The sequence below is a fragment of the Entamoeba histolytica genome, genomic scaffold, assembly GCF_000208925.1.
Source record: "Entamoeba histolytica HM-1:IMSS scf_1104750516425 genomic scaffold, whole genome shotgun sequence".
NCBI classification, from domain to species: Eukaryota; Evosea; order Mastigamoebida; family Endamoebidae; genus Entamoeba; species Entamoeba histolytica.
The window spans coordinates 5,986-29,520 of record NW_001914883.1 but is presented as its reverse complement, the minus strand read 5'-3'; the positions used below and the strand labels follow the sequence as shown (position 1 = coordinate 29,520).

The 23,535-nt window shown below is 25.4% G+C and overlaps 8 protein-coding genes across 8 annotated transcripts, besides 2 other annotated features; 3 read left to right on the top strand and 5 right to left on the bottom strand.

Annotated features, from left to right (window-relative positions):
• Nucleotides 1–8: 8 nt before the first annotated feature.
• EHI_013000 (uncharacterized protein) lies at nt 9–602 on the bottom strand (the record flags this gene model as incomplete). Its single annotated transcript, XM_651254.1, has 1 exon — nt 9–602. The coding sequence occupies one exon, from the start codon at nt 600–602 to the stop codon at nt 9–11; it is 594 nt and encodes a 197-aa protein (XP_656346.1).
• A 1,522-nt stretch (nt 603–2,124) lies between these two features.
• EHI_012990 (uncharacterized protein) lies at nt 2,125–3,855 on the bottom strand (the record flags this gene model as incomplete). Its single annotated transcript, XM_651227.1, has 1 exon — nt 2,125–3,855. One exon carries the CDS (start codon nt 3,853–3,855, stop codon nt 2,125–2,127), a length of 1,731 nt encoding a protein of 576 aa, XP_656319.1.
• Nucleotides 3,856–4,282: 427 nt separating this feature from the next.
• EHI_012980 (dihydropyrimidine dehydrogenase, putative) lies at nt 4,283–6,988 on the top strand (the record flags this gene model as incomplete). The annotated part of the gene is made up of 1 exon (XM_651225.2): nt 4,283–6,988. The coding sequence occupies one exon, from the start codon at nt 4,283–4,285 to the stop codon at nt 6,986–6,988; it is 2,706 nt and encodes a 901-aa protein (XP_656317.2).
• Nucleotides 6,989–7,125: 137 nt separating this feature from the next.
• EHI_012970 (uncharacterized protein) lies at nt 7,126–7,565 on the top strand (the record flags this gene model as incomplete). The annotated part of the gene is made up of 2 exons (XM_001913488.1): nt 7,126–7,185; nt 7,233–7,565. The coding sequence occupies 2 exons, from the start codon at nt 7,126–7,128 to the stop codon at nt 7,563–7,565; spliced, it is 393 nt and encodes a 130-aa protein (XP_001913523.1).
• Nucleotides 7,566–7,937: 372 nt separating this feature from the next.
• EHI_012960 (uncharacterized protein) lies at nt 7,938–9,428 on the bottom strand (the record flags this gene model as incomplete). Its single annotated transcript, XM_651224.1, has 1 exon — nt 7,938–9,428. One exon carries the CDS (start codon nt 9,426–9,428, stop codon nt 7,938–7,940), a length of 1,491 nt encoding a protein of 496 aa, XP_656316.1.
• Nucleotides 9,429–9,512: 84 nt separating this feature from the next.
• Nucleotides 9,513–10,790, bottom strand: EHI_012950 (uncharacterized protein; the record flags this gene model as incomplete). Its single annotated transcript, XM_651252.2, has 1 exon — nt 9,513–10,790. One exon carries the CDS (start codon nt 10,788–10,790, stop codon nt 9,513–9,515), a length of 1,278 nt encoding a protein of 425 aa, XP_656344.2.
• Nucleotides 10,791–11,588: 798 nt separating this feature from the next.
• Nucleotides 11,589–15,344, top strand: EHI_012940 (uncharacterized protein; the record flags this gene model as incomplete). Its single annotated transcript, XM_651250.2, has 2 exons — nt 11,589–11,840; nt 12,144–15,344. 2 exons carry the CDS (start codon nt 11,589–11,591, stop codon nt 15,342–15,344), a joined length of 3,453 nt encoding a protein of 1,150 aa, XP_656342.2.
• Nucleotides 15,345–15,454: 110 nt separating this feature from the next.
• Nucleotides 15,455–16,393, bottom strand: EHI_012930 (cytidine deaminase, putative; the record flags this gene model as incomplete). The annotated part of the gene is made up of 1 exon (XM_651249.1): nt 15,455–16,393. The coding sequence occupies one exon, from the start codon at nt 16,391–16,393 to the stop codon at nt 15,455–15,457; it is 939 nt and encodes a 312-aa protein (XP_656341.1).
• A 2,656-nt stretch (nt 16,394–19,049) lies between these two features.
• Nucleotides 19,050–22,261: a repeat region.
• Nucleotides 22,191–22,702: a repeat region.
• Between the last annotated feature and the right edge of the window lie 833 nt (nt 22,703–23,535).

The window sequence follows — 23,535 nt, the reverse complement described above, 5'->3', positions numbered from 1 at the left end:
GTTTAGATTTAAATTAAAACAAACATTAAGAGACAAAAGACAGCAATATAGATGGAAATAGAACCATCAACCACTTGACTACTAGAATCATCAGTTGAATTAGAGTCTATCTCTAATCTTTTTCTACTGAATTTGATGTCATTGAAATAAACAAATGACTTATCATTGGATAATGTTTGATAGATTTGAATAGAAACATATTTAATAACAGAACCACATCGTGGGTCAAAGGCGTTATTTCTAATATTAACACATGTCTCTGTGTTATTAGTTACACCATTAACAACAAGTCCTGTATCTGGTGACTCATCATCCCTAAATTCATGTGGGTACATTCTCACTTTAAATTTCAACCTAGAGTCTTCTGATGTCCAAAATACAGTCCAACACAATTGGTCTAACTCTACTGTGTTAGCATATCCATTAAATTTAAGAGTATCAAAACGTTGTACCTCTCCTCCAAGCCAATATGTTCCATTAATTTCATAATCATAATAATCAATTAATGCAGAATCGTTTAATTCCCATCCACGTTCCTTATTAGCATAAACAATTTCTCCAGCTAAACTTTTTGCGATTAAAATTACAAATAATACATACATTTTCTTCTTATTTTGAATGTTTCTCTTCTTGTTCTTTGGGTTTTAAATACTTTCTTTTTTCGTTTTGACACAACTGATTGAATGATTTTTTTCTATCTTATATAGCAAAACGTATCACCTCCCTCTTTTAAGAGGATCTCATTTTGTCATTGTTTTTAGTGTCTATAATATTATTGTGCTTCTCCAATTTTGTTGCTAAGAAATGTTATTGTTTGGATTAATCATTTATCATTATTTATACCCCACAACTATACTTTGCTGAAGATTGTTTTAAGTTTTTTTTTGTGTCTTGTTCTTAAATCTATTATTTGCTTGATACTATTATTTCATCATCTTCTCTTATTTATGATTAATTCTATACCAGAATTGAATATCTTCTATTGTTCTAATAATGTCTTCATTATTGATTCTCTTCTAATGTATGCTTGTTAATTAGTTACTTATCATTAAAATTATTTTTATTTTCTATTTGATCAGTTGCTTAGGTATTTTTTGTCTTTCCTTACTCCTTTTTTTTTCGACACCTTTTTTTAAATGATTTTAGCCTCGAAGATTTTGTTTACAGTGATGGTGTTAACTAGTTGGTTATCTATTTTTTAGTTTTATTCAGATACCTTTTTGTTTGGCAATAAATGGTATGAGATAATGATGGTATAATCACAATCAACTCATTTGACATTTATTTTCTTCTTAGTTGTTATAAACTTCTGTTAAAATTCTTGTACTTTAATGCTGTAACTTTAATTTTGTCGTTAGTAAATTCTATTTCTTGCATACTAAAATATATTTTTGTTTTTGGATAATACTATTTAATCTGTTAATATTTTTTTTCACACTCTGAATATGCATATATCAGTCGCCTTTTCCTTAGATGAATAAATAAATTCCTAATTTATGAAATTAATTCAAAAAGAGAGATAGATAGAAAGTTCTTATGAAGACTCTTAGAATATTCAGATTGAGTCAAAACAACAACAAAATAATAGAGTGTTGCCTTATGAACGTTAATGTGCTTAAAACACCATTTTCTATGAAGGTAATAAATGTTTACATAACAACACATCCTAGTCCTTGTTGTGGTACGTTGTGTATTATTATTAGTTTGTTTATAAGTTACTAACTCCAAGTAATTATAGATTGTATTATCATCCGTTGTGCTACAGAAAAAAGTCATAGATCACATAGAAAAAAAGATCATATTAAAGATTTTGATGGTATTTGCTGTCAAAAGAAGATGAATTAAATTTCTGTAATTGTACTGTGTATCTTTTTAAACCAAAGGATGTTCAATTATGGGGTTTTAGATAAACAAAAATATAATAAACTTAAAAATATAAACACTGACATTACCATGAAAATTGGTTATGCAAACATTAACTCAGAAAGTTCAAGATAGATAGTTGAAAATAACTTTGAAGAAGAAGAAATTCCATTAAACTATAAAAAAATAAAGATGTTCTATTAGTTATTTTTGAATGAAAAAATTAACTGAGTATATTATATTTAAATGAATAAAATTGGATTAAATATCTTTTTTTTCTTGAACAATTGAGTTGTTATCATTTTCTTCTTTCTCGCCTAATTGTTGTTGAATGCCTTTGACTAATTTATTTGCCTTTTCTACTAAATCACTTTTTTTATCACGAGAGGTTACTGAAACATTTGATTGAATCAGAAATTTTTTTAGTAAACTAGCGTTGTAGGTATTTCCTTTTCCTGAACAAATACCACGATATATATCCAACATCATATCATCATCAATTTTAAGTTGTTCCTTTGGTTTTGTAGGACGAATTCTTTTTGTTGGAAGTATAAAATGGTCTTTTACATTTTGAATATCATCAATAGGAACTTCATTGTTTTCTACAGTACTTTCTTGTTGAAGATCAATTTTCATTGCCTCAATGATAGCATTTATTCTTTCTTCCATAACAGGATTTTTTAATGCCATAAAATCAATATTACTTGTTGTACATTTACTAATCAAACTTTTCATAGATTGATTTTGAGAAACATTACAAAGAGTTGAATGGATATTAAATTCTGGTTCAGAAAGAAGTGGAGTTAAAACATCATCAATATATGGTAAATAAATCATATATAACCCACTTGGTATAAATTCTGAAGTAGATTTAACTGGAACAATAGCAACATCTTTCACTTGAGATCTACTAAAGAAATCACAACGTAATGCTTGTTTCTCTTTTAATAATGTTTGATAAAGAGCGTCATACCATCCATTATCTTCAGTAGGACGAATAAATGAAGCAGAACTTGTTGTAGATTGAAGGAAATCTTGTGATATTTTACCTTTAACGACAATACTATTTCTATACTTTTCTTCAATAGTATGTAATTTTTGATACTCTTCTTCAGTAAAAGTAATTTTTTCAGACCCAAATGAATAATCCCAAACATCTCCTTCATTATGAGCAGTTAATTCTCTTTTTTCACCATCTGGCATTTCTTCTTTTCTTATTTTACCAATTACTACCCTCCATCCTTCTTTTTCAACAAGTACGTTACCAAGAGTTGAAGCGGATATAGATGTAGAAATGTTATTAACTATAACCTTTATTCTACATCCTTCGTATGGAATAAAGTCATAATAATATCCAAAACTTTTATGAAACGAAATACAAACTCTTTCAAGACGATTCAATGGGAAGCATTTAAAAGGAAATTGTGGAATTTGGTATTTACTTGAAAAAAATATAGGTTCTGGTGGATTATTTATTATATATGCATTTATTTCTGGTGTAATTTGGTGATGAGTAAAGAATTGAGGAGGAACAACAAATACTATTCTTGGTTGGTTAATAATATTAGCAGCTTGAAATATTTTATGAGTGGCTTGAAATGCATTAATTAATGGAATTAATTTTTTGGATGGTTTGATATTATCAAAAAATGTACGATATTCTTCTAACAGTTTAATTGTTGCATTTTGCAAAATGTGAACATTTTGAATACCTTCAGCAAGTGACTTTGTACTGTTTTGACTTCCATAAAATATCAATCCAAATCTATCTTTTGGATAAAAAATTGGTGTTTGTTTCATCATTCGAATCATAGCTTCAGTTATTTCTCTATCAAATGGTTGATCATCATATGAATGACAATCGACAATAAAGACAATTCCTTCTTTAGGTTTTATGAAAGGTTTCTTCTCAGGAAGCGCATCATTATTTTCATTCTGAAAATTTCTGTCTTGACCACATTCTATGTCTTCAAAATAATCTTCGTTTTCCATTAATTAACTATTATTAAAGAAAAAAAAAATAAAACTTTAATTCATTTTTATTTTATTTTATTTATTTTTCATAAGAATAGTTTAAACCCGTTTTAATGAAGAACTTTTCACAGAAAAATTTATTAGATGATAAATTAAAAACACAATTGTTAATGTTTTTTTTTTTTTAATTTTGTTTCATTCATCCAAAATAAATTAAAAACTAAAAAGAAAATCGAGTTTTCTATGTCGAAGGATTCTCTTTTAGGTAGAAGAAGGAAGAATTGGAAGTGAAGAAGTGGACTGCTCAAAATAAAGAAGAGAAGAAGCAATGGAGAGATTCCATCAAGAAGAAAGAATTCGATAATCAATCTGAAATGTTCTGGAAGAAAAATGACAAACATTATAAAAAGACAATCTTGGAATAAGAAAGGTATTAATTCTTGCTATGTGTGATATTGAACTTGTTGACATTCAAAACAGAGATTGCCTTCGTGCTCAAAGAAAAGAAATTACTGATTATAACAAAACTTTCAAACCACAATATAGTGAATCTGAAATTGTACATGAAGCTAGAAGATGTTTATATTGTGCTGAACCAAATTGTATGAGATGTTGTCCAACTCAATTAGATGCTAAAAGAATGGTTCATGCTGCTGGAGAACATAATTTCTATGAAGCTGCTCGTGTTGCACTTACTGCTAATCCACTTGCTCTTTCATGTGGACATCTTTGTAGTGCTGAAGAATGTTGTAAAGCTGGATGCAACTTGTCCAAAACACATGCTGGTGCTATTGATATTAATGCAATTCAAGCTTTCTCTCTTCAAAGATTTAAAGAATATAGAATTATGCCAACTATTGGTAATGTTCCAGTTATTGAAAAGAGTGTTGCTATTATTGGAGCAGGACCTGCAGGACTTGCTGCAGCTTCATTCTTTGCAAGATGTAATTTCAAGAAGATTGTAGTTTTTGAAAGAAATGCTTATTTAGGAGGAATCTTAAGAAAAGAAATTCAAGAACAAAGACTTGCTAAAGAAGAATTAGATTTTGAAATTGAAATGATTAAATCATATCCAAATATTGAATTTAAATTAAATTCATCAGTTAGTGCTAGTGATATTGCTGGTCTTAGAAAACAATATGATTATGTTTTTGTTGGATGTGGAAGACAAAAACCATATACTTTTGGTGATGCACCACTTGCTCGTGATTTCCTTTATGGTATGTCTGATAATACTATTGATGTTAAAGGAAAGACTGTAGCTATTCTTGGATCTGGTGATGTAGCTGTTGATTGTTGTGAAGCTGCACAAGAACATGGAGCTTCTCAAGTTTTATTAGTAATGAGAGAAGATATTAAAACTGCAACTTGCCATAAAAAATCAATGATTGGAGTTATTGAAAGAAATATTGAAATTATTCCAAAAGTTCTTCCACAAAGACTTGATGCTAAAGGAGTTATTTGTAAAGACCTTTATGATCCAAATGGAATTGAAAGACTTATTCCAGCTGATATAGTTATTTGTGCTTTTGGTTTTGGACCAGATGCTTCATTTGTTGAAGGAACTCCAGATGCTAATGGACTTGTTATGAAAGCTGAAAATGGACTTGGAGCAGTTTATGTTGGAGGTGATTATAGAAGATCATTCTCAATTGTTGAAGCTGTTCATGATGCTGAAGTTGTTGTTGCTTCTATTGCTAAAGAATTTGGAGTTAATAAGATTCCTAAATTCCATACTCCAGTTGATGACGTTGATATTTCAGTTACTGTTGATGGAATTAAATATGAAAATCCATTTGGTATTTCATCTGCTCCAGTTTCAGGTACATATGATCATTTAAAGAGATGTTTCCAAGCTGGTTTTGGATTTGCTCTTACTAAAACATATCCATTAGAAAAAGATATACAAAAGAATAATCATATCAGAATTGTTAAAGTTTATGATTCACAAGAGTCTACTTCATATAATAATATTGTTATGATTTCTGAACATTCTCATCATTATTGGCTTGAATCAATTAAAAAATTAAAGGCTGAATTCCCTAATAAAGTTGTTATTGCTTCAATTATGTGTATGGATAATGCAGATGATTGGCATCTTCTTGCTAAACTTTCTGAAGAAGCTGGTGCTGATGCTCTTGAATTGAATTTCTCATGTCCAAATGAATGTCATGGTAATGATGGAAATGAAGGTGGATGTGAAGGTGGATTTAAGTCTCATAATGCTATGGCAATGGCAATTGGTGTTTCACCAGCTGCTATTGAAAGATGTACAAGATATGTAGTTGAATCAGTTCATATTCCAGTTTATCCAAAACTTACTCCAAACGTTGGTAATATTGAAGAACTTGCTGCAGCTGCTATGAGAGGAGGAGCTTCTGGAGTTTCAACAATTAATACTGTCTTTGGTATCTCTGAAATTACACTTTCTGGTCATCCATGGCCACAAGTTGGTGTTGAAAGAAATACTATTTCTGGTGGACTTTCTGGTGATCTTGTTAGACCAATTGCTATTAGACAAATTGCTCAAGTATTACGCCATAATGAAAATGTTAGAGGTCATCTTCTTGGAATTGGAGGAGTTAGATCTGCTGAAACTGCTATGCAATTAATTTATACAGGTGCTTCAGTAGTTCAAATGTGTTCTTCAGTCCAAAAATGGAGTTATGATATTGTTGATGAAATTATTTCAGGAACTAAATTCATTTTATACTGCTGGTCAAGACCAGACCTTAGAGGTTATCTTAATAGTCAAGGAGTTGAAAGCTTTATGCCATATGGAGAAAAGACACCATTCTGGACTCTTGATAATAAACAAGATAAACCAGTTCCAAAATTGGCTGAAGTTACTGGTATTGCTTTGAAACATATTGGAGAAAGAAAGATCCTTGAAGGACCAGAAAAATGGAGAGTAAATGCTCACATTAAAAATAATTGTATTGGATGCGGTTCATGTGCTTTATCTTGTCGTGATAACTCAACTACTGCTATTGTTAAGGATGGAAACAGATATCGTGTCGATGATGAGAAATGTATTGGATGTGCTCTTTGTTCATCAGTATGTCCAGTTAATGCTATAGAATATGTGAAAGTTAAAGGTTTGAATGAAATGACACCTGAAGAACTTAAGAAAGTTCCAACAGCTTTCTAAATTTTTTTGAATTGATATTTCAATGATATTTTTATTTTATATTTCTTTTTATGATTTTAAATAGAATTTCATAGAAGCATCAGAAAAGATTTTTTTCTTTTCTAAATCTCAAATTTCTCATTTACATAGTTTCTTATATGAAAGACTTATATCCTCATTTAATGATATATCTTTTTATTGCTGTTGGTGTTTTTATTGTTTGTTAATTTTACTTTATCATTTTTAAAAGGTTATTAAATAACAGATTTCTTCATTACTTGTTATTGGTAGCTCAATTTTTGCATTTGTTACTCAACCCAAATATTATCTTTTGGACGGTTCATCTTTATTAAAAATCAGAGAATTTTTTTTTATATCAGCAATGACTGGAAGTGTAATAATGTTAGTGGTAGTAAGTATTCTTCTCTGTTTATATCCTATTAAAAAAATTCGTTATATTTATGCATTAATTTTTTTAATAGGATGTATATTTTTTGTAGCAATATTCTTATCATCTTTTGCTGCTTTTCGAGAACCAAAAAAGATAAAAACATTAAGCTCAGATGAAAAAATATTTAATGAAAATAAAGTTTGTTAATATTCATTTATTCTTTGTTTACTTCATTCATATTCCAGAATTCTTGTTGTTTTAAAGATAGTTCGCTTAATTCTTGTGGATGTCCAAAACAAAATAAATTTGAATGTCCTGTTTGTGTTGAAGATATTAATGATATTCCATTCTTTATTGCATTTTTATCAAATGCAATTTGTTCATGTACTCTGTTCTCAGGCATTTATTTAAGTTGTCTATATTATTACAAAAAGATCAAAAATGGAGCAGAAAAACATAATATATCAAAAACCCAATATTTCAAAATCAAATTCACTCAGTATTTTTCAAAGAAAGTTTCAGTAGAACAACAAACATTAATTTAATTATTCTGTAATTTATTAATTTTCATCAAATCAATCAATTATTATTTATTCTTTCTTCAAATGCTAATTCTACTTCGGATGGATTAGAATAACTTGCATTCATACGTGATTTTATTTTTTGAGAAAGTTTGAAGTCATTTGAATTTCTACATAATAATAAATATTCAAGCCATAAATTCATTGAGTGATAAGCAAGGTTTTCATGAACTAATGCCTCATCAAATACTTTTTTAGCTTTTTCAATTTCTTCTTGAGAAATAAAGTAATGAATTATCTTCAAATAACATTCTTCATCACAAGTAGTTTTTAACACCCATTCAATGAATGTGTTTAACTCATTTATATTTGTTTTCATAACAGTGTCAATACAATAAATTTTAAGTTTGCTTAAATACTCTCTATTAATGTTTAATATTTCTTTTTTCATTGCCTCAATTTGATCTTCAACTTGTACCTTTTCAATTCTTTCAATAGCATAATCAATGGGTGTTTTAATAACTTCCATCACACCATTGATTTTATTTTTTATTTTATTCTTTTTTTCTTCAGATACTTCTTTAAATACATCATTATCAATTATATCTAAAGCTTCTTGTTTATTTAATGGAGATAATGTATCACATAATACTTCTAAAATTACTTCTTTTGGTTGTTTTTCTTCATTAAGAATATCATGAAGAATTTGTTTCTTTAATTCTTGACCATTTTCTTCATTATAAATAATTGGAATAAATTTACTTTTGAATTCAACTCCATCAATATTCTCAATTCCATTTGTATAAATAATAGTTAAAATCTTCCATAATTTATTAACATTATTTTGTAGTTGTTGAAGACTTTCTTCAATTTCTTTTTGTTCATTAATATTATTCTCTTGATTTTCTTCTTCCATTTTCTTGTCTTTTATTTTATTTAAGTCTTTAAATCGTATTTCAATAGTTTGTTTTATCTTATGAATATAATTTAATTCAATTTTGAAATAACAAAGATATCCTTCTTCTGATTTTTTGTTTATTTCAATAGCAAGTTGCATAATTTTTCTTGCTGTTTGTATGTCACTATTATGTTCTATAATTTCTTGACTTAATGCATTCCATAATGAAAGATCTCGTGAAAAATATTTTAATGCTCGTTGATAAACACTAACTGCAGTTAAATGATAGTCAATACTTTTACACCAATTAGCATATTCCATATAATATGATAACATACGTGGATATCTTCTAATAAGTCTAGAATATAATTGCATAATTCGTTTCTTAAATACTCTTTGAAACTTTTTTTGTTCAATAAACATATCACTCTTTTCTACTCTAAATTCTAACTCTTTATCTGCTTCAATTTCTTGTTCAATAGCATGTTTATATGTTTCATAATTTGATCCAACTCTTCGAAGTGAATATTCTTGTTTAGTCCATCTTTCAATAATACATTTAATTTCATTTTTACTATATAATTGTTTCTTCTTTAATTCTGAAAGACTCTCAACAAATCTCTCACGATATAAATTGATAATATCTGACATTTTGATATGTATTGTTTTCTAGTTTATTTCTTCTTATTTTTGGAAAGAGGGTTTAAAATAACACAAATTATAAATAACAATAATTTATATTAATGAAAGATATGATTTAAGATAAGATAAAAAATCAGTTTGTTGAGTATATTTTATTATCAATAAATAAACATCTTTAACTAATAATTGTTTTGTTCTCATTATTGATAATATATTATGTAATTCATTATACTTATTTTTGTCCATCCAATGAAATTTAATATTAATTTGAAGAGAAGAAGCAACAAGAACTTGTTGAAAATATTTAAGTGTTGGATCATTAGCAAAAACACCACAACCCCATTGACCAGTTGCTATATTTCTTTTAATAGAAGAGAATCCAATATAACATTTATTTAAGTCTCTAATAATATTTTGTTTAGTAAAACAAGAAGAAGTACATGAATCAATAGCAATAACAGCAGTTTGAAAAGTAATTTGAGCTTCATTTTTAATAGATTTCCAACGAAATGTATTTCTAAATCCTGTTGTATTTGATATAGTAAGACAATTATCAATAATAATACATTCATTATATGCCATTGTATCAAAAAGAAGAATAGATAAATAACATTCAGGTTTTACTGCAAACATAATTTCTTCTTGAGTTGCATTTCCAGAAATATTAAATAAATGAATATTTTTATTTGCAAAGTCAATTTGATTTGGATAATCAGATGTTTCTATTCCATTTTCTCCATAAATTGTATCAATTAATTGGTGAGTGTCTTGATCCCAATTAATTACTTTATTAAGTCTTTTTCTAATGAAATGAACTTTTTCGTTTTTTTCGGGATATAAAATCATCACAAAGAAATATGAAATGAGACATAACATCTTTTGTAATCCTAGTTTTGATGTTATAAGAGTATTAAATGATATTGAATGGGTATGACATATTTTTGATCGTTCAATACCAAAAAAACTACAAGCTAATATTCCAAATATTTCATAACGTGTAAAAACAAAATCAGTATCTTGTTGTTGATAAGAATATGGTAATATTATTAAATTATTATCTTTTTGAAATAATGGATTTGAACTATGAATTAAATTTTCTAATGCATCTTTCATATGTTTAATAAACCATTGAAAAAAATCAATGTAATTACAATCATGAAGAATAGAATGTTGAACTGACGTAAAAAAGATTTGTAATGCTTCTGAAATAAAATGAGGTTGTTGTTTATATTGGTTATTTAGACTTTTAGACATTTGGTTTTGATAAAATATTTCAATATCATTATCAGAAATGAATTGAGTTTTTATTACTTCTTTGATTAACTGAGTTTGTAATTGGTACTGACTGTTTTGTCTTTGTTGGATAGTCATTGTTATGACTTTAGTTTTCGTTATTTACACTTTTTTTCTTTTCTTGAATTGAAATAACAAAAAATTCTGACAATTGATAAAAAATAATTTTTAACATTATCTTTTTTCTTTTATTTTGGAGTTTTTTTCCTTTTTCTGTTTTTACAACTAACACGTGGCTGCGAATTTAAAAAAGATATTGAAGGTTTCTTACTCTGTTTCTTATTCAACTTTGGTTTATTCTGGTTGGTTGAAGTTTCTGTGAATTTAGTCTTCAAAACACCAAGAATAGCTGTTTCAAGAGCACGTTTTAAATCCACAGGAATTTCCTCAGATTTTTTTACCATTTTTAATTATTGTCTTTTTTTTTTCTCAACTTATATTAGTGATTCGTGATTCAGAAATAGATAAACACCAAACGACGATGTGACTTTCACATTTTATGAAATGACAAAATGAATAGTTTGAGTGGTGATAATTAGAGTCTTTTGTCTTGTATATTTATTTTCTAGACTATAATTTCCCCCAAAAATTATTATTAATCTATCTTTCGTTGGAAATTAACAGGAGAAAGTGTCTAATTCATAAAAAAATAAACCAGTGAAGTAAGTTTTGCAAATCCAAGTTATTTCTATTTGCTATGATTGGGTCAATAGAAAATAGATAACAGTTATTCAATTCTTAATGAATTAGAAAGGATAAATCCATTACCAATAAAAGTCAGAAGATTTAAAAACTAACTAAGAGCTAATCTCAGGATTTTTGTTGCCAATTTTGAAATAAAAACGAACAGACAATCTTTGATTGCATTCCTTAGTCATGCAACCTACACTCTTTAAACCAGTCTATATTCCTTATCATACTCAATTTAAATTAATTGAACAATCACATAGTAATTGTATTTATCAAAGTATTTGTACTTCTGATTCTATTCATTCTCCAAAAATCCCATGTATAGAAAGGAAACAATCTTCAATAACATCAGAAGATCATTGTTTAACACGTTTAACACCACGAAATTTAAGACTGGCAAATCTTATTGAAATTGATAATACACAACGAAATAAAAGAGTGTATCAATGGCTCCAAACACCAAAGAATGAACTTTATCCTATTCCATGTTGTTATTAACATTGCTGTATATTGAATTATATTAATTTAATTTGTTTTTCATTCAAATATTTTATATCATTAGGTAGATTAAATAAATCAAATCATTCTTATTTCTTTAGATAGACAATATATATTTTTAGAATATTAAAAAGGAAATTTAAAAATTTTTACATATAAATTTGTTATAAATAACAATCTATAAAAAGAAAAAGAAAATGGACTTGAATTGAATTGATTATGCACCGTCCAAAATACACTCAGTTTTTAAGTAATAATGAAGAACATGATATTAGTAAATTAAGAGGAGAAAAATTTAATATTTTACAAGGATTATTTATACAACCATTTTTGCATTATACAGAAGTATTAGTTATAGTCACAGATATTAATATATCAGTTGTAGATATTTCAGGAAATGATTTTATTATTTTCCCACCATTTATTCATCAAATAGATAATATTCAAGTAACAAAAGGATGTTTTATTAAAGACACAAATTGTTTTTATCTTATTTCAACACAAACGTTATATTGTTTTGAAGTAGTAAAAAGAGATCCATCATCTCTTCCTCTTTCAGTGTATCGACCTTCAACAACATTTTATTTGTATCCAAAACTTATTAATAAAATTGAATTTGCAAAAGAAATTATAGGAATTTTTCCTTTTGATCAAAGTGTACTTATATCATTTATTGATAATACATTTACATCATCAACACAACCAAATTCTGGATTTAAAATACAAAATGGTCAAATGGATATGACTGTAGAAGATATTGATGTTACTTCTTTAATTATTTCATCAGAATGTACATCTATGATTTATAGAAGAAATGATATGACAATAGTCTTTGCTGGACTTGTAGAAGGAAGTTGTCTTCCAATTATTAAATCAACATTTATTTTACCAACAAATATTAAAAGTTATATTATTAGTGAAACATATTATTTTGCATTAATAGATGAAGACAATAAAATTCTTATTTACCAATATTCTCCATTGAATTTTACATGTCATAAAGTTAAAATAATACAAAAGTCTATATATTGTAATATTGACACTAATACATTTACACCTAAAATTCAATTTCTTCCAAATAACAATCTTATTATTCAATGTAATGGATTATCTACAATAATTACACCAAATGGAATTGTTATTAATTCAATTGAAGAAGAAGGAAATTATCTTATTGATTCAAATTGTTGTAGATTATTTAAAATACCATTATTTCATTCTCAATTAATTGTTAATGAAACAAAATTAATGAACACTATAGAAATGAATGACCTTGCTATTCAATATACTTCTACAACAATTAATATTATAACAAATACAATTCATTCAACAAAAAAAGTTTATTCTTTTATTATTCCACAAGAATTATTATGTAAATATTTTTATTCTATTCAATCTATTTCTGTTTATCCTATTAATGATACTTATCTCTTTATTTTAAAACAACCTCAATCACTTGTTTTATTTGATTCTATTTCTTCTATTCAAGCAGTAATTCCAATTGATCTTTGTATTTTAAATAATACTATTTCATGGGAATTTGATAAAGGGACTTTAATATTATTTCAATTATCATCATCTTTACTTCATATTTTAGCTTATAAATATCCTAATTTTACTTTACCAATTTATGATTCGATTGAAATTATTCCTCCTTTAGAAAATATTCAAATAACTAAAAAACACATTAAATCATCTTCTACACAAAATTTAAAATCAAATCAATTTATTGATTTATCTAACTCAATTAATTCTTTTGGTATTCTTTTAACAAATATTAAAGAAAGTTTTGTATATACATTAATTGGTTTTCCTAATCAAATAGGATTATTGACTTGGAAAATTGGTTACAAAAATAATTTATTCACATTTCAATTAATTAAATCATCTTCATTAATTCGTAATGATTCTATTGACCTTCATTCATCAATTCCAATTCAATTTACATCATCATTTTCTTCATCTGATTATTCTTCTCCAAAAACAACAATTATATTATGGTCAAATTTTGTTGTTACTTTAACCAAGTCAGATTCTAAAAACCCATGTGAAATTATAAATGATAGTGTTCATTCAATATCAATTCCTTTCAAAAATATCTTATTAGTACAACAAACTGGAAATGTAGTTATTCGTCATTTAGATTCACTCTTTTATACATTTACTATTCCTGTTAAACTTTCTTTACTCATAACATCTCCTCCTTATTTAACTGTTCTTTCACCTGACTTCCCATCCTTACAATCTCAAATACAATTTAGTCGTCCTTTTTCACTTAAAAGAGGTCTTTCCATTCTATCAGACTCAACCGAATTTTCAAATTCAACTTCACTTATTAGTCCAAGTCTTCCTTCTCCCAGTTCTCTTTCAAGTTCAATAACACCATCAATAAGTCAAGGACTTATTAATGAAAACGAAATTATTCAGCCATATAATAATTCTCCTGGACTTATTCCATCAACAACAAAAGATATTACAATGCCATTATGTGAAGGATTAAAAGAATATAATTATCTTGGAGAAATTATGTTAGTTGAATTAACAAATGGAAAAGGAATTAAAGAGATAGAAGAAGAATTTGGAAATGATACACAAATATGGGAAAATGAATTAGCAAAATGTATGTGTAAAGTAACAGAAGGATATCATGATAAGAAAATTGGATATACAACATATGAAACTGTTGTAAATTATATTTCAAGAAATGAAAATTCAAGAAAAATTATTTTAAATGCATCAACATTAATAAAAAATGAATATTGGAATGAATTATTTGAAATTGTAGATTCACCTATTGTTATATTTATTGATTGTTTAGAAAAAGAAGAATATGAAGATGCTATTAAATGTTTATTAATTATTATAGAATGTTATAATAAACCAGTAGCATTACAATATTCTATTGAATTAATTCAGACATTATTTGAAAAAAATACTCAACTTCAGTTAATACCAGAAATAGTATCTATCTTTTTTAAAGACATAAATATTATTGTATCAACAGAAGAAAGTGCTATTAGTAATTATTTATTTGAGTTAATTAAAAGATGTATTTATCAATTATTAGAAAGAAATTCTTTTGAAATTCTTTATAAATTCTGTGAAAAAGATAATCCATTCTTAATTAAATGTTTTGATGTTGATTCTCCACCTGAAATAGATATTCTAGATGGTTTAAAAAAAGCACAGTATTTTGTTAAATTACATTCTCCTCAACGTGTTTTATCATTTGGTAAAATCTTACTTGAAAATAAACATTATACTCAAACTTTATTATTTGGTATTTCATCTAAATTAAAGGCATTACTTATATTTGACCAATCATATTATTATCTTGAATTACTTAGTAATGAATTTCAATATACTAATCTTGAACTTGCTGAATTACTAAAAAAATATCGAGACCTTTCACAAAATATTCAACCGTCTTTATTATCTTTATAACAATTATTTGTTATTTTTTATTTCACTTATTTATATATTTTGTAACTTTTTATAAAATAAAATAAAACATTAACAATAAATGAATGTGTTATTTTCCTTTTTTTTTGAGATTAACCAATGGTAATTGTTGTTATTTTACTATTGGTATATCCATATCCTTTAATAATTCCAATAGCACTCTCTTCCATTTTAAATGGTGAATTTTCATATTGTACTAAAATTATACTATCAACATCACTAACATCTTTTCCATTTAATGTTAATTGACTAATGGCTCCATTCATTGGATGGAAAGATGGATTGTGAGCACAACTCTCAATATAATTTCCAAGATAAATCTCTTTTCCTATAACAAGTCCAACACCTAAATAACACATTAGATTATCAACATGACTGTCTTTTGCACAATCAATTACTTGATTAATAAATTTCATATCAACATCATCACCAACTTTTGATTTAATTACAAATTTAGATGTGTCAGGGAATGTAATACTTGGAAGATCACTTGGTCTAAAATCAAATGGAAGTAATTCTCTTAAATGGAACGTTCTATTCAATGTAACTATATGACAAAGAAATTCATCTCTATTAGCAAATTGATTTAAATATTGTCTACAATGTCCACATGGTGTATAACTAATGACTAATAAATCAATTTTCTTCTCTCCATGAATTAATGCATTATTTGTTGTACATTGTTCACCATGAACTGAATATCCAATCCAACGTCCTGCTGATTCCATATTAAATCCAATATATGCATTTCCACTTTCTTTACAATAACAACATCCACCTACTGGAAATTGTGATGGTTTACAAAGTGCATAACATGATCCAATACAAACTAATGGTTTTAATGTTTCAACTAATAAATCAATTTCATCTTGTCCTTTATGATGACTTTTTAATTGATCTACAAGGGTTTTTGGGAAACATCCTGTAAATTCTTTTGTTGAAAAATATTCTTCAAGAAGTTCATAGTCAGCTTTATAATTTTCGTGTTGTTGTTTAAGGTCTTTTAAATGTAACTTAAGTGTAATTGACATTAAGGGGATTTACCATCTCCACAATAATAGTTTTTATATTCTTTAGAACGTTCTAAATACTATCGAATAAATGTTTTTATTCTAATTTCTTCAATTTCTTGTTCTTTATTCGTCTTTCAATTGGGTAGAATCTTGTCGAATACTATTTTTTCATTCTTCTTCTTCTTTTGTTCACTAATAATGAGATGTATAACAGTATTTATTTTCTCATTCATTTTCTGACGTTTTACACTCTTCTCATTAACCAAATTGCTCTTCAAGCTTAATACCCAATCCCTATACAGTCAGTGGTGATGTTTTTATGTTGGTTGGACAATGCATAGACAATGATAAGGGAGTTATTTCTTCATAATATCGTTACAACGAAAGTTTTTGATGAAGTTAACTAATACATTGAAGCACTGGAACATTTCTTAACAATTTTAATGGAAAGTATTGATGTCTTAAACATGTGTTGACTAGAATTTACAAAAATTTGTTAATTGACCAAACAACTGTTGGTTTTCAATCTCTGATTGTTGAAATAATACCTCATGTTATTTGTTGAAGTTAGTGATACAACAATATGTGTCTAAGAGAGTGGTGATAATTTTTATTATACACAATAAAGTATTGATGCTTATGTCTAGTAAAATCATCCCAATACACACATAACGTCGTGTATAATCAACAGAGTTTTAGTGACATGTTTTTACTTCTAAACATTATAATGAGTATAATGTTTTTCAATTAAGGTTCAGAACTATCAAAATTGTCATATTTTAAAATAGTAGTTACAAGAAAAGAGAAGAACAATTTCTGGAAAATAGACATAGTAATTAATCAAACAAATGAAACCGAATAAAGTAATAAAAAAATCAGGTGGTATGGTATTGGCAGTGTATTATACTTAATAAATCGGTCATTTAATCCAAATTCTAAAGGAAAGTATAAAAAGGAATAAAGTTAATTGTTTGTTTTCAGTTTGACATTTATTTTTTTTTTTGTACATTTTATCTTTAATAAAGCTAGACTTCATTAAGTACTAGATTTGTAAAATGAAATTACAAATATTAATGAATTATTTGGTTGAAGATGTTTATGAATGAAATATGATTAACTTCTGGAAAATAAGATAAGCAACAAACTCAACTGGAAAAAAAGTTTGGTAGTGTTAAAATTAACAACAGGTTAAAAAATAATTGTTTCAATACACTAACAATGTTATTATAATAATTATCAAAGTTATATTGACTAAAATATGTTTTACTGATTTTTTCATGTTTTAAACGTTGTTAAATTGTTAAATCTAGTATTATTCTTCCTATTATAGTATTTTTCAAAACATAGGATTTCATTAACTAAAGAAGACTCTCACTCAATACAATCTTTTCACCTGAGAAAGTACTTAGTGTAATCAAATCTAGTATAAGTTGTAAGTTATTTGTTCATTCAAGATAATGTCTTTTACATTTAATTTTTAGTAAATATATTAATTGAATCATTTCACATAGGTTATACGTTTATTATATTACATGGTAGTTTAAGATTGAAACGGCACAACATGATTGTATAACAACTGAGTAGGTTTATAAGTTCTACAAATGATTCCAAAAGTAAATAATGAGAAGAAGCTATCTTATTTCCCATAAACTCAGAAAGAAACAAAGTAAAATGATTGTTCTTTTTTAGAAAAGAATGTTTTCAATGCAATATACAAAAAGATGTTAAATCTTATTCTTATTAACATTTGATATAAACCAGTATTATAGTTATATTATTTATATTCAAAATGAAAATATCTTACTTGACTGAAACACAAATTTATAAATTCTTAGAGCAAATTACTCAGGATTAGAATTTCTGTTTTGTTCATTTTGAATGAAAATGTTTTCAATAAATAAAATAGAAATAGAGCGAATATAAAATCTATAATTTTATTGTTGCTTCACAAGATTCTTATTAATCCATTATTCATTTTACTACAGCTATTCATTATTTTTTCATTCTTCTTCTACGTATTTGATTCATTTTCTTATAAACTAATAAAAGTAATAATTGTTTCAGTAACTTCAGTACTAATTTCTTTCTGTAGAATTACATAAATATGCTCATTTTATTCAAGAATTAACATTTAAACAAATTATTGTTACAAACATATTCAATATTGATGTATACATTAAATTTGTTTTATTGTACGAATAGTTTTTAATACAAAATACAACAAATACATTTGTATAAATTATTCTTTTAATAATATTTTAACATTATAATGTTTTTTATTTTTAAATGATGTGCATTAACTTAACTCATTAGTAAATACTGAATTACTTATTCTACGAGATTAAGTCTTATACCATTTCATTAATGAAAATAAAATAGTTTATTGATAGTTTCATGGAGATATTAAGTTATGATTTAATACTTTTTAAATATAATTTATAATATATATTATGTGTTAATGGAATGATAAATTCATTAAATTATTATTGTGTTATGAATTATATAATACAATGAAGTTATGAAAGAAAAATGTTAAAAAGTGAAATGAAAAATAAAAAGATAATTTGGTTAATTATTCAATATAATACTTTGTTTTAAATGTTTGTCAATTTATCAAAATATTTGAAAAAGAAATAAAGAGTCAAATAAAAGAAGAAATAAAAGACAATAAAATAAGCAATTAATTAAGTATTAATAGAATTAGTTTCTATTGTTACTGCCTAAAGGAGAGACTAATACCATCAATTCGTCTTCTTCTTCTAGTATTTCTACGGAGTATGTTTGATTATGATACAAGCAGTATTCCATGACATCCACCACGTTCTTTATGACAAGGTTTTTAATTTCTTTCTTGATGTCAATCTCAATTCTTAATTCTTTAATTAATTTATTACTTGAATTATTCATTAATCCGTTTATTGAAATTACTACTGGAATTATTTTGCCATATTTTAACTTTTCTATTTTCATTAGAATATTCTTTAATTCATTATACTTATTTCTTTTCTTCCAATAGGCTCAATTAATATTGTGATATTCAACAATAGTTATATCAAATAATAAACAAGTTTTATTCTTTTTATCTAATACATATATGTCTGGTATTTTGTGATATTGTCATTCACTTTTATGCATTATTTGTATATTCCATATCATAGTAATGTCTTTATATTGAACATTGTTTCATATGGTGGTTTTTATATTATTTATTTCCAGTGTATTTTCTTATTAATCAATATTATAATGCCAATATTGTCATGTTTTTCCATTTGTGATTTTTATGTCTAATACAAGATAGTAGAATGTGTTCTACTGTAGCTATCTTGTCTTTACAAAGTGTGCAGTATTTTAATCTTTCATTTTTCATTATTTTTGATTTTCTATACCCACAAAATATTGCTCCATCTTGCATTTTAGTTAATTGTAGAAATGCATTCTTTTTAATATTGGTGTACTTCCATGGTTTCATTGTAGTAGTTTTATCTACTCATTTTTGACTCATTCCATCTTCTAACATGTCATTTGTCTGATGAGACTTCCATTTTTTGATGTATTTATCATTAATTTCTTTATTTCTACAACTACTTCTTTTTCTTTTTTCTTTTCAATAAATTCATTTATTATTTCTTCTATTTTTGTTTCATTTATTTTATGAATTAATGTTTTTTAATTCTATTCCTTATTCATTTCTTGTTGTGTCATCTATCTAATATGTTATTTCCTATTTCACTCTGGTACAGTAATACATTCATGTTCTTATTAATTCAATAACATATTCTTCATTTATGTTTATTAATCCTTCACCCATTTCTTCTATAATGACATACAGTCGATCTTTGGAGTTTCACCAATGTATTTTGCCTTTCTTAAATATTTTCTTATCTCAAAATCAATTTTATCTAAGTGATTTTCCAATTCACAACTGATGCTGAATATCTGAAGATAGGGATTACTTCATTGTTTATTCTAGTAATATATCTTCTATTACTACATTCATCACTGTTTATTTCTTCCATCTTCTGATTCATTTTTTCTTTGATGGTTTTACAATTGAAGGTGTCATCAATTTCGTTAGACTGCCATATTCCTAAGTATTTATACAAGTCATCACCTTCAACTACGGGGATGTTTTGCATTCCATTTGGTATTTCCTTATTGTTTTTTAATACCATTCCTGACTTTTTTTCATTCATTTCAATACATAACTTATTATTTCTTTAATTTCATTGTTAATTATTCCCATTTCTTCACTACTTTCCGTCATTATTCTCAAATCATCCATATATAATGTGTGATTTGTTTTTGGGAATTTCTCTTCGATGATTTGAGAAATTGCATTCATCTGAATGATGAAGAGTAGATTTGATAAGGAATCACCTTGTAAAATTCATCTATTTAATTTAATACATCATGGATATTCATTAAATTTATAACCGATGAATATCTTCAATCTAGTCATCATACTTTCAATAATGTCAATGATGACAAACTCATAATTAAAATACTTTAATGATTCAATTACTCATTTGTGGTTTACTGTGTCATATGTTTTCTTAATGTCATAATATGACTCCACATATTTTGGGTATTTCTCTTCTTTCTGCTTTAACATATAACTATTAATTATTCCTTCTTTAGCAGCTAAAGATTGTAATTTACATCCCAGTTGATTATTACTACAAGTTTTAAATGATTCACTATTCATGTTAATTCTTCTGTGAATCTTTTCTTTTAATATTGAGGTAAATACTTTCATAATTACATTTGTACAACTGATATGACAATAATTAATGACATTATTCATATCACTTTGTGGATTAATAAAGTTTTTCCACTTACCACGTCTAATGGGATGTTTTCAGGGAAGTTTAACCATTCATTGAAGATATTAAGAATGATTTCTCTTGATGATGACATCCTTTTCAAATAATACCCATATATAGTGTCTATTCGTTGTGTTTTCCAGTTACTTATTTTCATTATACTTAAATTTAATTCATTTAATGTTATAATGACATTATCATAATTGATATATCTTTCATTCAATAAGGTGATTTGTTTTATTTTCCAATTATCTTTATTTAATTTCACCTGTGTTTCATATAACGATTTCCAATATTCTAAAGTAATATCGTTATTTGGGTATATTTCGTTTTTTGGGTCTTTCTTCCTTATTCTAATTTTCTTGTTAGAATCAAACATGATTTTATTTGTATTGATTCTGACCCTTTCATCTTTATTAAATTTAATTCTTTCTTTTATCATTGTCATCATATATTTTAGGTACTTTATTCTTTCTATTCATTTATTTTAATATTTTATTCATCACATTCATTTAATTTCATGTTGAATTTTATTCTGTACCATTTTCTTCCCTTGACTAGATCTTTTATTTTATTAATTTTCTTTAGGATTTCTTTTATTTCATCAAATTTGTCTCTTATTATTTTATTTTGGAGATAGAGGTGCATACACATTGAAATATTATTCATATCATCTTCCACTTCATGCATTCTGCTTCCTGAAATTATCCATCTATTATTATTTCCTCTTATTAATTCGTCAGCTTCTTTTCTTTGAATATAGTAATTAATATTTGTACATTTTTCTACTTTCATTTCTTTTATTTTATTGATGAGAGTGTTAAGATATTCTTCATCAATTTCTGTAGAGTTATTCTTTAATATTATGTTTTTATTATTGAATTACACTCTACTCTTCTATTATATCATTTACTTTCACTTTAATGTATTGTTTAGTATTTATTTTATGTGATATTTTAATATATTTAATATATTCTTTTTCATTATTTACATTGATGTTTGTCACTTTTATTATACTTTCTATTTGTTCCCATCTTAATTTCTTATATAATTTCTTATTTAATTTTTTTCATTTATCATCTTCTTTTTGATTGAATATACTTCTTGAAGAATATCATTCCATCTTTTTCTTTTACCTTCATATTTTTTAAGTATTTCTTCGTATTCTCCTTCTTTCCATTCACTTGTTATTCTTATTATTCTTTCTTGAATATCATTTATTGTTATTCATTTATATTTGTTATTTGTATAATCTTTATTATTATTGTATTTACCTTGTTTTTTATTTGTTTTTATTTGTATTTTTCTTCTTCTAATCCTTTTTCCTTTGTACTTCATTTAACAATATTATTATTGTTATGCCATTCATTGCTATTGACATTTCATTCTTTTATACCACTTTGAATTATTATGTTTTGTTTATTTTTCTTTTCAATACACAAATGTTTTATACAATATCTATGGCATTAAAATTTGTTGTACTTCCTGTATTGGAAAATGATCTCTTAAAATGAAGATAATATTGTTAAATAATCAAAATAAAAGAATGAAGTATGATTAACCTATTTTTTATTTCATCTTCAATAAACAAAAGGAAATATTAATAATATTGATATTTTCTCATATTAAGTATTTTAATATTTAAAATATTGATTATTTCTTTTAATATGTTATTTAATATAATTTTATCATTTTATTTGATTTTTATTTCATTTAATTTCGTTTATTCCTTGTGTGTTTATAATAATTATTTCATTTCTTTTCTCTTTTATTTCTTATTCTTATTTTATTATCGTATTTTTGTTTATCATTTATTATCTTTATTAATTTAATTTGATTGAAGTGGTGTTGTTAAAATAATGAATAATAAAATAAACAATCAATAAATAAAAAGAAGACAAATAATTGATATTATTTATTTTCTATTATTCTTTATTCAAATGTCAATAATCTCTTTATATTTTAATATTGTTTATTCTTCTTTTATTATTTAGTTTTTCATTAATGAGAATGTTGGTTTTCTATTCATTATTCTTTTATTTAAATTGAATTAATTTATTTTTAAATTTCATCATTTTAATTATTCTCATTGAATTATCATTTATTTATTTCTTATTTTATGATTGAATATTTCATTATCATTATATTATTGTGTATAATTTCATTTATTATTAATATCATCATTTATTTCTTTTTATTTTCTAATTATTATTATTTCATATTATCTTATTTCATTCTTTCTATTATTATTTATTATATTTCTTATTAAATTACTTCATCATATTCAATTATTATTTGATTTTTCATTATTTGATTTTGTATTAATGTTTGTGTGTT